The sequence below is a fragment of the Scyliorhinus canicula genome, chromosome 18 (assembly GCF_902713615.1).
Source record: "Scyliorhinus canicula chromosome 18, sScyCan1.1, whole genome shotgun sequence".
NCBI lineage: Eukaryota > Metazoa > Chordata > Chondrichthyes > Carcharhiniformes > Scyliorhinidae > Scyliorhinus > Scyliorhinus canicula.
The window spans coordinates 103220159-103235790 of NC_052163.1; the positions used below are offsets into that span (position 1 = coordinate 103220159).

The following is a 15632-nucleotide window of genomic DNA, read 5'->3' on the forward strand; positions in this document are numbered from 1 at the left end:
ACTGGAACATTTGACAACAAAATGCTTGCTATCATCAAGTAGTTTCCTTGCTGTTTGACCTTTTGTCCTCTAGGGCAGTGCATTTCAAACTATCTGATGTGATGTACCGGCAGTTTTTTTTTTCAATGTGCCAATGCGAAACAAGCCAATCCAGGATTACTGTCTCTTTCTTTTCTGGAAACACTCCAAGTACCGGCAGACGATGGCTCGAGTACCGGCACCGGTACTCATACCACACTTTGAGAAGCACTGCTCAAGGGGACTGACATTAACTGTCTTTCCCCTTAGTTTCTGTGGCCATTAGCACCCGGTTTCCCTGGGTTTCTGTGGCTACAACTCATCTTTCATTCTCACTCCACAGCATATATATTTCTCACTTTCTCTGTCTGTTAGCTTTGACAAAGAGTCATCGGACTCGAAACGTTAGCTCTTTTCTCTCCCTACAGATGCTGCTAGACTTGTTGAGATTTTCCAGCATTTTCTCTTTCGTTTCAGATTCCAGCATCCACAGCAATTTGCTTTTATTTAGTTCAGATCTGTGACTATTTTAGAATATCTTTTCTACAACTATTGGAAAGAAGTGTGAAATTGCTTCCTCAACTATTCAACTTTGTTTTTAAAAAAAAAACAGACTAGCAAACCTGGCATCTGTGTTGAATGTGCTTACGAGCAGTTCTGCACATTTTGTAATATATCATTTGAAGAACTGAATGTACTTACCAGCAAGCCTAAAACTGTAATGAGAAACAGAGCGAGCAGAATGGCAAATACTATAGCTATGATGGCCCAATACGGTAATTCAGTTCTGTCAGAAAGGACAGGTGCCATAGATTCTGCATGGAGGCAAAGACAATATAACACCATCATTGCACATCCAATAATGAAAATAACATAAATAAATAGATTTCAATTATAGCTTATTATGCACATTAATCTAGAAAATATGATTAAGTGCTTCCATGAGGTATAACAATACAGCACTGGTACATACCTGCAGTCACACTGTCACTTTTCAGTTGAAATGTTCTCCCAAGCCACCTTGACCCATTTGTCCCAACATCAAATTCAGATCTGACTTCTTTTGAAAGGACTGGTCTCGTTGATTTTGACGGATCAAAGTAGCAAAAAGTGGAAACTTTGATTGATCCTGGGCTGTTGGGGCAGATCAAAAATTAAGATTACCATGTAAATAAGATTATTTCTGATGAAGTCTTCTGAAAAAACACACATGTTTACGTTGAACATAGACAATTGGCCGGGGTCTGTGGTAAAACTAATGCCGATTGCTAACAGTGGTCACCGTAATTAATGTCCACATTACGGTAGCACCAGCAGCACGGTAGCATGGTGGTTAGCATAAATGCTTCACAGCTCCAGGGTCCCAGGTTCGATTCCCGGCTGGGTCACTGTCTGTGCGGAGTCTGCACGTCCTCCCCGTGTGTGCGTGGGTTTCCTCCGGGTGCTCCGGTTTCCTCCCACAGTCCAAAGATGTGCGGGTTAGGTGGATTGGCCATGCTAAATTGCCCGTAGTGTCCTAAAAAGTAAGGTTGGGGGGGGGGGGTTGTTGGGTTACGGGTATAGGGTGGATTTGTGGGTTTGAGTAAGGTGATCATTGCTCGGCACAACATTGAGGGCCGAAGGGCCTGTTCTGTGCTGTACTGTTCTATGTTCTATTGGAAAGTAACTTCCAGTGGATGCATAGGTGCAGTTAGAAAATATACAAAATAATCTCTAGCTCCTCTACTTACCTGAGAGCTACACGCCAAACATGGCAGAAGAAGTTAGGTATTCTCTATTTCAGGTTAAGTAATTTTTTTAATGGCATGAAAAATCTTAATCACTGCCAAACAACCTCTCAGGCACTGAAAATTAACTTTAACATGTATGCAATTGCATTGTTTCATATGTTTATTATTGTTAGATATCCAAACTATTAAAGTAACTTTTTAAAAAATTTTTCTTTCTTTTTTCCCTCTCTTCATCCAATCTTCCATTCCCTTTCTTTGGCTGGAACTTTATGAAGCCTTTAGAGATGGGCTGAGATGCAGGAAGGTTGGAGGGGAGGGTTTGTAGCCCAGAGTGGGTATCATTAAAGACTTTATGTCCTTAGAGGCTGGGGGGAGGGAGGGGGGGCAGGACTGGGTACGGTGGTGGAGGTTGATCCCAGTAGTGCCTCAGGCCACTTGGCTAAAGGATGTATGTGTGGAGGCATTGACCTACTTAATCTACCAAATCTCTGGGGGGGGGGGGGGGGGGGGGGGGAGGACTCCGGTTACGTCCTGAAGCAGTCCCAATGGTGTGCGGTGTACATCTAAAGTACGTCTTTTTGGAGGGAGCGGAGCATAACAGAAGTGGCGCCGCCAATGTGGACTTTCTGGCCCATCGCCGAACGTGATTTCGGCGTCGGAAACCGGAGAATCCCGCCCGTGGTATTGCAATAAGCTATCACTTCTTTAAAGCAGTCACACCCCATCAGCAAAACCAACTGTTAACAGTATTGATCATGCATTATTCAGTACAGTGTGATATGAGAGATGCAGTTATAGCTTTTCATGTTTCTAAACAATGCCCTTAACTCAGAATTATCATAGAATTGTTACAGGAGAGAAGGAGGCCACTTGGCCCATCATGGGCAGGATCATAGCCACAGGATCCGTCTAGTCTTACGACCAGAAAGTTGGCGCCACCCCCGCACAGATCCTCCGCGGCCGCCAGCGTGAAGCATAGCGCCGGTTGCTCGCGGACCCGACCTGCCAAAAACTGCATCCCTGTAACCCCCCCCTCGCCACCTCCGGGCCATTCCCTACCAGTTCCCCCAACCCCTGCCGAAGCCTCTCCTGCCAGCGAATCGGCTCCCCCATGCTGACTGTGGCGGCGCTGGACACAATCCGCAGCCACCGCATGAGGTCCCTGAAAGTTGTGAGGACACACACCCCACACTGTTGGGAACTCAGCTCATCGGGGCGGAGCATCGGGGGAGGGCCTCAGGTGACTTCCTGAGACCGTCCCAACGGCGTGCGATGTACTTCTCAAGTACGCTGTTTTTGATCCCTGCGTAAAAATCGATTCTCCGGCCGATTGCCGAACGTGATTTCGGTGTCGGCAATCGGAGAACCCACCTCTGGTGAATGTAACATGATAATTCACACTATGTCTTCGTTAGGGCAGTTGCGTTATCCGACCACTAGGGGGAGTAGCTCTGGGAATGCTCAGGAGCTTGTACAGGGCTCCATCCTTGGCTCCGCCCATGACTCCTCCCCCTAGTGCTGCTGTATAAATACCCTTGTCCCAGAGTCAGCCTGCAGTTCACTGAGAGTTCATCAACGGGTAACAGGCTGGCTCTGTAGTAAGCCGATTAAAGCCTAGATTCATATCGGAAACACGTGTCTGGTGAATTGATGGTTCCATCACCACCCAACGTCTTTCTGGCTCTCCAAATGAGCATCATGACTGAGTGCCGTTCCTCTGCCTTTTCCCCGTACCCCGCACATTGTTTCTAATCAAGTAATCATCTGACAGCTGAGAGATGGAACTCAATGCCGTGTAAAAACAATGCATTTGGACTGATCTCCAACTAATCTCATTTTAACTTAATTTTTAAAAAAATATTCTCCTCTTATTGGAACAAGAAGACACCTTGTTGAATGTAACTGATTTCCTACTGCGATGGCTACCTTTCCTGAGTAAATGTTTGGAGCATTATTAAAGCCAAAAGGGAAACTTAAGCCAAAGGTTTTCAGCTCCTGTAAATCTTCTTATCAAGATGGAATAGAAATAATTTCTTGGAGGAGTCTGGGAACTCCCCTCGACATAGGGTGAAATTCTACCAAAAAATGCCGTTGAGTCCCCGCTGCCAAATCCCCATATGGCCAGTTCAGGCCCCATTCTTCTTACCCCCTTCATAAACCCCCCTTAGAACCCTCACCCTTCAGACACTACTTCAGGTCGCCCCACATTAGGCCCCTCATTTATGCTCCCTTTTCTTGCCCCACTTCACCATGCCCCCCCCCCTTAGGTAATGCCCCTCAGATCACGCCCCTTGGCAGTGCCCTTTGGCACCCTGGCGCTGTCCTTGGCACCTGGGCAGTGCCAATGTGGGCGCCGTGGGTCAGGAGCATCACGATCAGTTTGAACCCCGTGTAGGGGCTCTCCTGCTATCCATCTATCAGGGTTGACGCTGGGCACAAAGCGGCCATGTAGAAGTATGCCCATATTCTTTGTTGGTGGGAAGTGCCAGCAAATCTTCCCACAGCCCATCAATATTGTTTCACACTTGACTGATTAAAGGATTCTAATTTTAAAATCTGAGCTATTTCCTGTACGTGACCTTCCTTTATCTACTTTTTATTTATATTTCTTTATGTCTCCCATTCCCAGGCCCAGGACGATGATATTTTTGAACTGATCGCAGTGCATTTTTGTGCAGTAGGTTACATCAATTTGACTTCTCAGTGATTTCACTCAACAATGCAATACTGACAATAAATCTTTGTCTTACCTCAAACTAGTAATATGGCAAACTCTATAGCTGTCCTTTAAAGTGCTGTTTTCAAATAAACGTGAAAGCTGCAAAAGATATATAGTAAATGCAAGTTTCATCTTTTTAAAAGATATATAATATTGAAATAAAAATTACTAAATTAGAACATGTTCCAAGGATCATTTCCACTTTTGTTTATTTGTTACACTGGAAACATTTCAAAATGAAACAAATAACTCACTAAAGCACTTAACACATTTCCTGGGAAATGTTGTCATTGAACGTACAGGTATTTTTAATAACTATTTTAATGTTTAAGCAATTCATGAAAACATGTCCATACCTGTCTCATGATATTGGTCGTCATGTGTTCATACTCGGGGGAGCTTGGAATTTGGAGTTCATCTGTGAAGTTATAGTTGATTATTGTGAAGTTAACTTGAAAAGTGAGATCTCCTTGTTGTTCTGAAATTATTAGATGATCTCGTTCTGCTGGTGTAGCAGGTTCCACAGTGGATTTAAGTTCCTCACATCCTAAAATGAAAGCACATTTTTAATATTAACCATCAGTTCTTGCAGAAATAACTGTGGTTAACTGTAATAGTTGCACCTAAAATGTACATTTAGCAGATTGGAAAGCAAAGCAATCGCAGAATCAATGGAATAACTTGGATCTAAAAGTTTGAAAGATTTTTAAAATGTTGTTCTGTGCTAGTTAGTGTATTCATAATTGTAGTATATTCATAATTTCACTTAAGTTTACATGTGAATCGTACTTATCGAGTTAAATACATCAAAGTGAAAATAGCCTGAAGGCTGACATTTGTACCCTGGGCCCACATGAAAGACTCGAGAATTGAACCTGCAATGTAAATTGATTGTGAATTCTGAGTTAGGTCATAATTTTGAAGCAAGCAAACAAGATGAAATTCTATTCTAGTACCTGTCAGTTTAGCATTTTACAAGCACAATTCTATTAATGTTGACTGAAAGGTTGTAGTTTTAGACATTATAGGCTGGATTTTCCAGTCCCCCAGCCGCATGTTTCTCAGTGGAGCGCTGTTCTTTGCCGCGGGATTCTATCTTCCCGCTGCTTGTCAATGGGATTTCCCTTTGAAACCATCCCATGCTGCCAGGAAACACACGGAAAAGGGGTGTGTGCCAACGGGAAAAGAGAATCCCAACAGCCGATAATTCCGGACTAGTGGCTTTAAAACTCTAGTTACCAACTAATGACTCAAAGGAGTTAAAATTCTTCTGCATCGATCTGTATTACACGTACAATCTGTTTAGCTAAAATTGTTAGCTGTAAGAAATCGGCCTAAGGACCATATCTGCTGGCAATGGGGTCTCCCAGGAAAGAGACAAATAACAGATGGTCGATATTAAAGATGGCAATGAACAATGTGGGATTTTTTCACCATTTTGTATTGGTGCCAGGTTGTCTGGAGGAGACACACAGGGTGCGATCGCTGGCCAGGATGGGCCAGAAAAGCAGCTCGCCGTGGCGCAGCGTAGCCTTTGAAAGTCGAGGGACCCGGCTCCTGGCTCAAATGGCCTCGCGAGATTCACATTGTAACAAATCTGCTAACTGCCTCACTCTAATGTGCAGATTCCCGAGGTTCTTGAGGCTATGGGATTCATCCCCTTTGCCTCAGAGACCTTGGGCGAACGCTGTTCAGCACTGGTCTCCACAAATGGGGACCAGATAGAATGGCACTCATGGCAATCGCCCAGGGGTTTGGAAGCCCAACTGCATATGCCGTGTGCCCTGGCACTGCTGCTGCCACATAGGTATGCTGGCAATGCCCGGCATGTAGGGTCTCGGGCCCCTCCCATGTTGCATTCGGCTGGGGGTGGGGGGGGGGGGTGGTCGGGCCTTGTTTTGCGGATCTCGGAGATTGGGATGCCACGATCTCTCGCCACAATGGGGAATTCCAGCGAGCGGAACTCCCCACTGTACAAAGCGGGGCTGTGTGCAGCCTCAGTCCATGCATTCCCCATTCGGGTCCCTTATTCAATGCTAAGTTCCAGGAAACACGCGGCTAAACCCGCTCACTCGGGGCTTTGTTCCCTTTTGGGAGAATTGCACCCATAATCATACAGAATTGTACCTGCAGTGGGTATTTTTACCTTGGGAAGGTGATTATACATAGAAAGGGGGGGTGATTGATAACCACATTCTTGACAATGGGTGTCCCGTGATAAATATTCGGAGACAGTATGTACATGTTTTTGCACTAAGTGGATATTATAATATGAGTAAGCATGCACTTGTTGTAATTGGTTAATTGTTCTCATATACTATTCATGTTGTAAACCTAATTGATGGTCATGATTGGACATAGATAACAAGTAACAAATGAATAGTATATGTTAATTTCTTGTAACTGAATCTGAAGTATATCTGTCAGTACAATTCTTGAATCAGTGCTCTTTGGCATGCCAACTTGAAATTCTATTAGTCCGTGCTATAGCATTGTAATAAAGACCTTGGACGGGATTCTCTGGCCACGCCCGTCCGGTGACCGAAGAATCCCCCCGGAGGTCAATGGACATTTCCATTCTCCGCGTCTCACCCATGGAAGTCCAGCCCCTTTTTTGTTACTCCAAGAGGCTTTGTTTGATTTCTTGTGAGAGGGAGAGTGAAGTACACTAAAGCCAAATAGCTGTACCTCTTCTCCATAGCATTGATTAATTGACATTTCTCTTACTGGAGTTATCTGATGGCACATTGAATTTATCCAGTAATTAGCCACATCACACAGACTAGGGAGGACACCAGGGGTGGAATTCACCTTATTAGGTGAGGTGTGGGAGACTCAATGACTCCCTTATAGGTCAGTTGAGGGGTTGGGAGGCCGTGATGAGGGGGTCCAAAGATTGGGGCATCATTTTTAAATTGTGCCCCGCTCCCTTCCTGTACTGACGAGTGGGGTTCCTCAGTGCAGGAAGTGGGATGATGTGCGGCCTCAATGGGGCATTCCCCACTGATGCCCCAAAATAAGCCAGAGTCCCGTTTGATAGCGTGGCCTTTCTTGGCACTGCGGGCGGTGGGAAACACCCGGCTAAACGTACTAGACACAGACTCTGTTTCATTTCCGATAAATCGGGCCTTCTGTCCCCACCTCTTGCATTGGAAAGAAAAAAACTATTTTTAAAAAATGAGCAACATAACAGTAAAATGAATATAATTTTAAACAAAAAGTTATAATTATCTAAGTGATCAACAAGCCAATGGTTAACAATCATTCATGTTTAACTAGTTGATCCACTATTGCAGTGGAACTGTAATTAAATGTGTATGTGTATTTAGTTAATTACTCAAATGAATGTGGAACACCAAAAAAGGATTTATTCACTAGTTAATTTAATGGATAACTTTGAAAAGTAATTTAATATAATTAGCACAAATTGTCTCAGCTGAAATTGCACGTTGGTACGGATAATCCAATTGAGATATGGAAATACATAAAGAACATTAGACAGCAATGAAATAAAATGGTCAATAGTTCATTACCAGTTATGAGGAGACTGTTGCTGTCAAGTTTGTAAGTTGCTAAAGTAGAGGTGTTGTTAGTTCTGTCTCGGAACTCCTGCTTCAGAATAACATTATCCACTTTCTGAGGACCAGTTTTGAAAAAACAAGCAGCTTGCACTTTCACATTTACCCCATTTGGAGAACTGCCAAATAAAGCATTAATTATCCATAAGTAATAACATTGACCTCTAGACCAACTTCCATTAGCAATTTTTTTAAAATTGATATCTTTAACCTTAAACATGTATTTCACTTCAGAGGATTTGAAGTATTATTGTTTTTCAGTATTAGAGTGTTAATATATTTTGATCCTGTTGATTAATAGTTGCATTATAAAAATATATTGTATGAATTGTACATGAAGATGCGCACGTAGAGTATTTTACTTTGGATTGTTTAAAGAATGGATGCCCAGAGGTCAACCCAGTGGTAACAGCTGTCATGGTTGGTCCAGAGAATCCAGTGATGAGCACTCTAATTGGCCACTGCCAACTATCATTAACAGACTGCAGTGCAACAAATTAAAATGTCAAGTTACAAAATGGCCACATTCCAGCTCCTGTTCAGGTACACGGAGGGAGAATTCAGAATGTCCAAATTACCTAACTAAAATGTCTTTCGGGACTTGTGGGAGGAAACCGGAGCACCCGGAGGAAACCCACGCAGACATAGGGAAAACATGCAGACTCTGCACAGACAGTGACCCAAACCAAGAATCGAACTTGGGACCCTGGTGCTGTGAAGCAACTGTGTTAACCACTGTGTGGCCGTGGCACCTAATAACTGGGTAGGATGGTTAAATGGATAGCGTGGGTTGGTGAATAGCTGAGTGAGGTGGGTGAGTTGGTAAGTGGATGAGATGGTAGGTGGGTGAGTGGGTTAGATGGGTTGGGACATAATTGGGTGGTCAAGTTATTAGGAGTAGTCAGGGGAAGTCGGGTCAGGATGGGGGTGTAGTTGGGATGGGCAGAGAGGTAGTCGGGAGGGATAAATGGGTATTGGGTTATGGAAGGATAGTTGGGTCGGATCGGAGTGTTAGTTGGGTTACTGGGGGTAGTTGGGTTTGGAGGGGTAGTTAGGTCAGCGATAGTCGGGTCAAGTCAGGGCATAGCCAGGATGTCAGTTGGGGTTGGTTAGGGTGTCGGTGGGCCGATTGGAGTGCCAATTGTAGTTGCCTGGGTGTTCGATTAGGTTTATTCTCTCCAAGCTTTCCTGGGAAACTATTTTGGTAAGTATTAGGGATCTGTGCCAAGTTTCTGACACTTTTGGGTGTCCTGGGAAACAGGGGAATTGTCCATCAGGAGTTAAAACATCCTGGGCAATTGTCACGTCAGGACTTCCACAGGATCCTGACACGCATCCTCAGTTGTATGTCCAGTCTGCGACGACATAGAGATGAGAAGATTTGCTGTTAACTCTGAGTCACTGTTATTAATCTTACTTATAGTTGCACATATCCATTTATAAACAGCTGCTGACTCCTATACAATCCTGTTGTATTGAACTGACGCAGACAGTCCCATAATTCAAGCACATTTTCTATTTCCACTGTTCCATGTTTACTTTATAAGCTTACATTTTAAAAAGAATGTTGTTCTCTTTTTTGAAAAAAATAACTACTTCATAGAAGTTTAGTTATCTAGAAGTATTTGGCATATTTCGTTTGTAATTGGACTCTTTCTTGATGTTCCTGGTCCCAAAACAAGACACAATGAGAATGTGGAAACTCCACACGGACAGTGACCTAGAGCCGGGATCGAATCTGGGACCTAGGCGCCATGAGGCAGCAGTGCTAACCACTGTGCGACCGAACTCTAGTCCAATTCTTAATTTAAAATAAAAGCATTGTCTGTATAAGAACCTCTCAGTCACATTAATAATTCTGAGATACAATTTAAATGTCAGCTGTATGTCAGAAAGAAACTCAAAAATCGAAAGGAGCAAAATTGTGCTTAGTTCTCAGTCTGTGACTAAATGTAGAACAGCTAAGAAAGAATTCTTACCTTAAAGAGATTACTGTACAATCTAAGAATGCTGCATTTATATTGCTATTTCCATACAAAGCATTGAGCTGCAAAAATATAAATTGGGTTTTAATGGGACATTAATATTAATTATTAAGGAATTTTTTTCAATAATAATTATTTTGATTTATTTGAATATACCTGATGAGTGATAGTACGCGAAGCCGACTGATATAACAGTGAAGTGGAGCTAAATAAGACTGGATTGTATGGTAGGTTTGTGATGGCAAAAGACACATTAAAGCATAAAGGTTTCTGGCCCTCAAGGGGATTTTGTTCCTCAGGCACAACTGGTAGTTCATCTAGAAATAGAGAGAAGTGTAGAATTAAATATATAAAAAGCTTCATTGCAAATCTATTGGTTTTATTCTTTTAAGTTTTACAACAGAGGGAAAAAGGAAGGTCGTTAACATTGCAGCATGTATAAACTTTGGAAAACACTTCACTCATTTCACAGTTACTTATTAGACACTTTCCACAGATTTTTAGAAGTTCGCCGTATACTAGATTCCCATCTTCATACTGAATCATTAGTCCTCCTTCAGAAATAAACTACTCTTAAAAATGTGCAGCCTTTCAAACAAAGAACAAAGAACAAAGAAAAGTACAGCACAGTAACAGCCCCTTCGGCCCTCCAAGCCCGTGCAGACCATACTGCCCGTCTAAACTAAAATCTTCCACACTTCCTGGGTCTATATCCCTCTACTCCTATCCTATTCATGTATTTGTCAAGATGCCCCTTAAATGTCACTATCGTCCCTGCTTCCACCACCTTCTCCGGCAGCGAGTTCCAGGCACCCACTACCCTCTGTGTAAAAAACTTGCCTCGTACATCTCCTCTAAACTTTGCCCCTCGCACCTTAAACCTATGCCCCCTAGTAATTGACCCCTCTACACTGGGGAAAAGCCTCTGACTATCCACTCTGTCTAAGCCCCTCATAATTTTGTAGACCTCTATCAGGTCGCCCCTCAACCTCCGTTGTTACAGTGAGAACAAACCGAGTTTATTCAACCGCTCCTCATAGCTAATGCCCTCCATACCTGGCAACATCCTGGTAAATCTCTTCTGTACTCTCTAAAGCCTCCACATCCTTCTGGTAGTGTGGCAACCAGAATTGAACACTCTACTCCAAGTGTTGCCTGTGATGATATGATCTGCATACTCGTCTGCCATTGGGCCAGAACGTCGGCTTACCATTGGCCCTGGTCGGTCATGTGCCTCTCGACCGATTGGCCGAGAGGCTGAGTTAACCACACCTCTATTAACGAGGTATAAATGCTCTGACGCCTGACGATCGTCCCTTTCCACTGTAGACGATCGCAGAGCTGTGTTCTAGTCAATTAAAGCCAGACTTTGGTAAATCACTCGCGTCGCGTGCAATCAATGGTACATCATTGCCTAACTAAGTTTCTATACAGCTGCAACATGACTTGCCAATTCTTATACTCAATGCCCCGGCCAATAAAGACAAGTATGCCGTATGCCTTCTTGACTACCTTCTCCACCTGTATTGCCCCTTTCAGTGACCTGTGGACTTGTACACCTAGATATCTCTGATGCTTGAGGGTTCTACCATTTACTGTATGTTCTCTACTTGCATTGGACCTTCCAAAATGCATTACCTCACATTTGTCCGGATAAAACTCCATCTGCCATCCCTCCGCCAAAGTCTCCAAATGATCTAAATCCTGCTGTATCCTCTGACAGTCCTCATTGCTATCCGCAATTCAACCTACCTTTGTGTCGTCTGCAAACGTACTAATCAGACCAGTTACATTTTCCTCCAAATCATTTATATATACTATGAACAGCAAAGGTCCCAGCACTGATCCCTGCGGAATACCACTAGTCACAGCCCTCCAATTAGAAAAGCACCCTTCCATTGGTACTCTCTGCCTTCTATGACCTAGCCAGTTCTGTATCCACGTTTCCAGCTCACCCCTGATCCCGAGTGACTTCACCTTTTGTACCAGTCTACCATGAGGAACCTTGTCAAAGGCCTTACTGAAGTCCATATAGACAACATCCACTGCCCTACCTGCATAAATCATCTTTGTGACCTCTTAGAAAAACTCTATCAAGTTAGTGAGACATGATCTCCCTTTCACAAAACCATGCTGCCTCTCACTAATATGCCCATTTGCTTCCAAATGGGAGTAGATCCTGTCTCGAAGAATTCTCTCCAGTAATTTCCCGACCACTGACATAAGGCTCACCAGCCTGTAGTTCCCTGGATTATCCTGGCTACCCTTCTTAAACAAAGAAACAACATTGACTATTCTCCAGTCCTCTGGGACATCACCTGAAGACAGTGAGAATCCAAATATTTCTGTCAAGGCCTCAGCAATTTCCTCTCTAGCCTCCTTCAGTATTCTGGGGTAGATCCCATCCGGCCCTGGGGACTTATCTACCTTAATATTTTTCAAGACGCCCAACACCTCGTCTTTTTGGATCTCAATGTGACCCAGGCTATCTACACACCCTTCTCCAGATTCAACATCCACCAATTCCTTCTCTTTGGTGAATACTGAAGCAAAGTATTAATTTAGTACCTTGCCCATTTCCTCTGGCTCCACACATAGATTCCCTTGCCTATCCTTCAATGGGCCAACTCTTTCCCTGGCTACCCTCTTGCTTTTTATGGACGTGTAAAAGCTGCCAATCCTGTCCTTCCCTCAACCAGGTCTCTGTAATGGCAACAACATCATAGTTCCAAGTACTAATCCAAGCTCTAAGTTCATCTGCCTTACCCGTAATACTTCTTGTATTAAAACATATGCACTTCAGGCCACCAGACCCGCTGTTTTCAGCACCATCTCCCTGTCTGCTCTTCCTCAGAGCCATACTGGCCCTATACCCTAGTTCTCCCTCAATTCTTTCACCTTCTGACCTATTGCTCCAGTACCCACCCCCCTGCCATACTAGTTTAAACCCTCCCGTGTGACGCTCGAAACCTCGCGGCCAGTTTGCAACACTACTGACCTCTCCAGTGATATTAGGAGGGTAGAAATTGTCCCGCATTGTGCCCATCCTATTTGTGTAAAACAAACACATCAAGAGCCAATTTTGAGAACTAACACCTCACGAAAGACGTCTCCTAATATTGCATTGGGCTATTTTCCAGCCCATTATATTTTGTAAATGATTTGCAAATAGAAAAAAAACACTGTAAAGACTGGTTAATAAATGCTCCTAATGAGTTGTTAATCCTGCAAATCATTGAAAGTGTACAGAAATGAAACCATCATACTCACTGGTCGGTGATGTTATTTCATGATAGCCTGAAAACAAAATAGCGTCACTTAATATTTCACAATTTTTCCTCAAACCAGTAGAAAATATGTTATGCTTTTTGTGCAATAACCTTAGTGAAGCAGTTGAAAAGATACAAAAGTTATCATTGTAGTATGCCTTTTCCAAAGCAGGAGCTGTATTTAAGAGATATCTGTTATGTTCTGATGCTTGGCTGGTAGGAATAATGCACAATAGAACATAGTTCTTGACTAGTTAAAGTATTTTATTATAAAATAAATGCGTGGTAAAGATAACTAAAAAAAAAAAATTAAAAACAATTAATAATGATAAATTATCCCAGAGCTACTGAAAGTATGACTATCCACTAACACGACTATCTCCAGAGTCCTCGAAGTACAGAGTCACGTGGTGGATTTATATTGCGATCTGCTGGTTGGATGTCGTTAATATCATTATATACATGATTGCTTATGCACATTATCACAACAGTCACACAAAGAAATTACTATATTACAGTACAAATTATCTGATGCATATTTCTTCTGAACATAGGTCCCAATGGGATTTGTGAGTGGTTTCTACAGTATAATGTAAAATGAGCAGTCTGTTCATACCATTTACGTAGAGACTGTCTCTGTCCAGAGAATATGGTCCCAAATCAGTGATGTTTTCTGTGTTGTAATTGAACTGATGGTACACAGTAACTCTATCAACTTGCTGTGCGGCAGAATTGTTGTTGAAAGAACAGTTTGCATACACTTTAGTCTTCTTACTGTCCGTTGCACTGCCAAAGCACAAAATAATAGCAATTAAAGCAACATGAAATCGAATGCTAAGGTAAACCTGGAGGTGATCTCATGTGTATTGCTTCTCACCTGAATTCATCAATTCATTCAATAAAGATCTGAACAGGTATTTTTACTGAAACAACATATGTTAAGATGAAGGAACACAATATTCAACACTTTTATACACAACATATTGTGGTCCCCTAGGACAACTGTCTGGAAGGCTTGTGCAATGTCTGATGTAAGGCAAACTTGACAGTAACAAACAAGTTCTATTGTCAGGTCTGAATATTAGTTTGAACGTGCTGCTGCACCAAAAGCAATGGAGTATACTCTGTACAATAGCACCAACTTCCAATTTACTTTGAAATATACAACATTTGAGTAGATTTTAAAAGAACTTCAAATGAAAAAATAACTCTCTACAGAAATGAATAATGATTTGAATCACATCTGTGGTAGAAAATCAATATTCACATCAGAAAGAGAAAATATGGGATTTGAGATGTATTTAAAATGGCTGCCGATAAACAAACACTTTTTACTTGATGGATAGATCAATGCTTTTGCAAACGGTGGAAGACCGAAAGTGAATAATGACACTTTTCATCGGCCAGTGAATCATTAATAGAAAGGTGCTGGGAAGTAGAGGAGTGGGGAAATTATTGGACAATGGGAAGTAATATCACAAATGGCAAATGATGCTGAGGTAATATGGCATTTAAGAGAAAAATGAGAGCATAACTTGGAAAAATAAATCTGCTCAAATTTACTGGGAAAGTTCAGTGAACGAAACTGAGATTATCAGCTTTGGAGATAATGGAAGTATTGGTTTGAAGATCCAAGTGGAATCATTCTGTGCTGAAGTTTAGAAGATTCAATAAAATCCTGAATATTAAGGAGCATACAAAATATCACTTACCTTAAAGAGATTACTTTGCAGTCTGTAAACTCAGTGTTTATATCACTCTTTCGGTAAATTAAGTTGAGCTGCAAGAAAGTAATTCTCAGTGTAACTAAGATGAAAATATAAATCATCAGCACTTAATTTTAATAAATATTGGGCAGCACAGTGGCGTAGTGGTTAGCATTGCTGCCTCACTGCACTGAGGTCCCAGGTTCGATTCCGGCTCTGGGTCACTGTCTGTGTGCAGTTTGCAGATTCTCTGCGTGTTTGCATGGGTTTTGCTCCCAAAACCCAAAGATGTGCAGAGTAGATGAATTGGCCACGCTAAATTGCCCCGTAATTGTACAAAATGAATTGGGCACTCTGAATTATATAAAAAAATAATAGATATTGTTCTGAAGGCCCACCTGATGAATAATAATAGTTGATGCTGATTGGTACAGGAGCGATGAGTGGTCGTGTAGTGATTCCATGTACGGCAAACTTGTTATAGTGAAGGTCACATTAAACCCAGGTGGAGGGTGGTTCTGGATTGATATTTGTGCTGGAAATATAGGCAATTATACAGTGAAATGTAGCTGCAGTGCTGATTATTTTACAGTCCCATTTGCTGTTTACAAAATATATACAAAGTGA

The 15632-nt window shown here is 42.3% G+C and overlaps 1 protein-coding gene across 1 annotated transcript in view; it reads right to left on the reverse strand.

Moving 5' to 3' along the window:
• The window catches only part of LOC119952935 (mucin-16-like), a 43240-nt gene that overhangs the window by 3090 nt on the left and 24518 nt on the right, over positions 1-15632 (reverse strand). Inside the window, exons 19-29 of the mRNA XM_038776570.1 lie at positions 15404-15540; positions 15012-15079; positions 13916-14085; positions 13301-13327; positions 10187-10347; positions 10025-10092; positions 8001-8164; positions 4824-5014; positions 4499-4566; positions 992-1152; positions 721-833 (exon numbers count right to left, since the gene is read on the reverse strand). Coding sequence (XP_038632498.1) covers positions 721-833; positions 992-1152; positions 4499-4566; positions 4824-5014; positions 8001-8164; positions 10025-10092; positions 10187-10347; positions 13301-13327; positions 13916-14085; positions 15012-15079; positions 15404-15540 — 1328 coding nt within the window. The remainder of the gene's footprint in view (positions 1-720; positions 834-991; positions 1153-4498; positions 4567-4823; positions 5015-8000; positions 8165-10024; positions 10093-10186; positions 10348-13300; positions 13328-13915; positions 14086-15011; positions 15080-15403; positions 15541-15632) is intronic.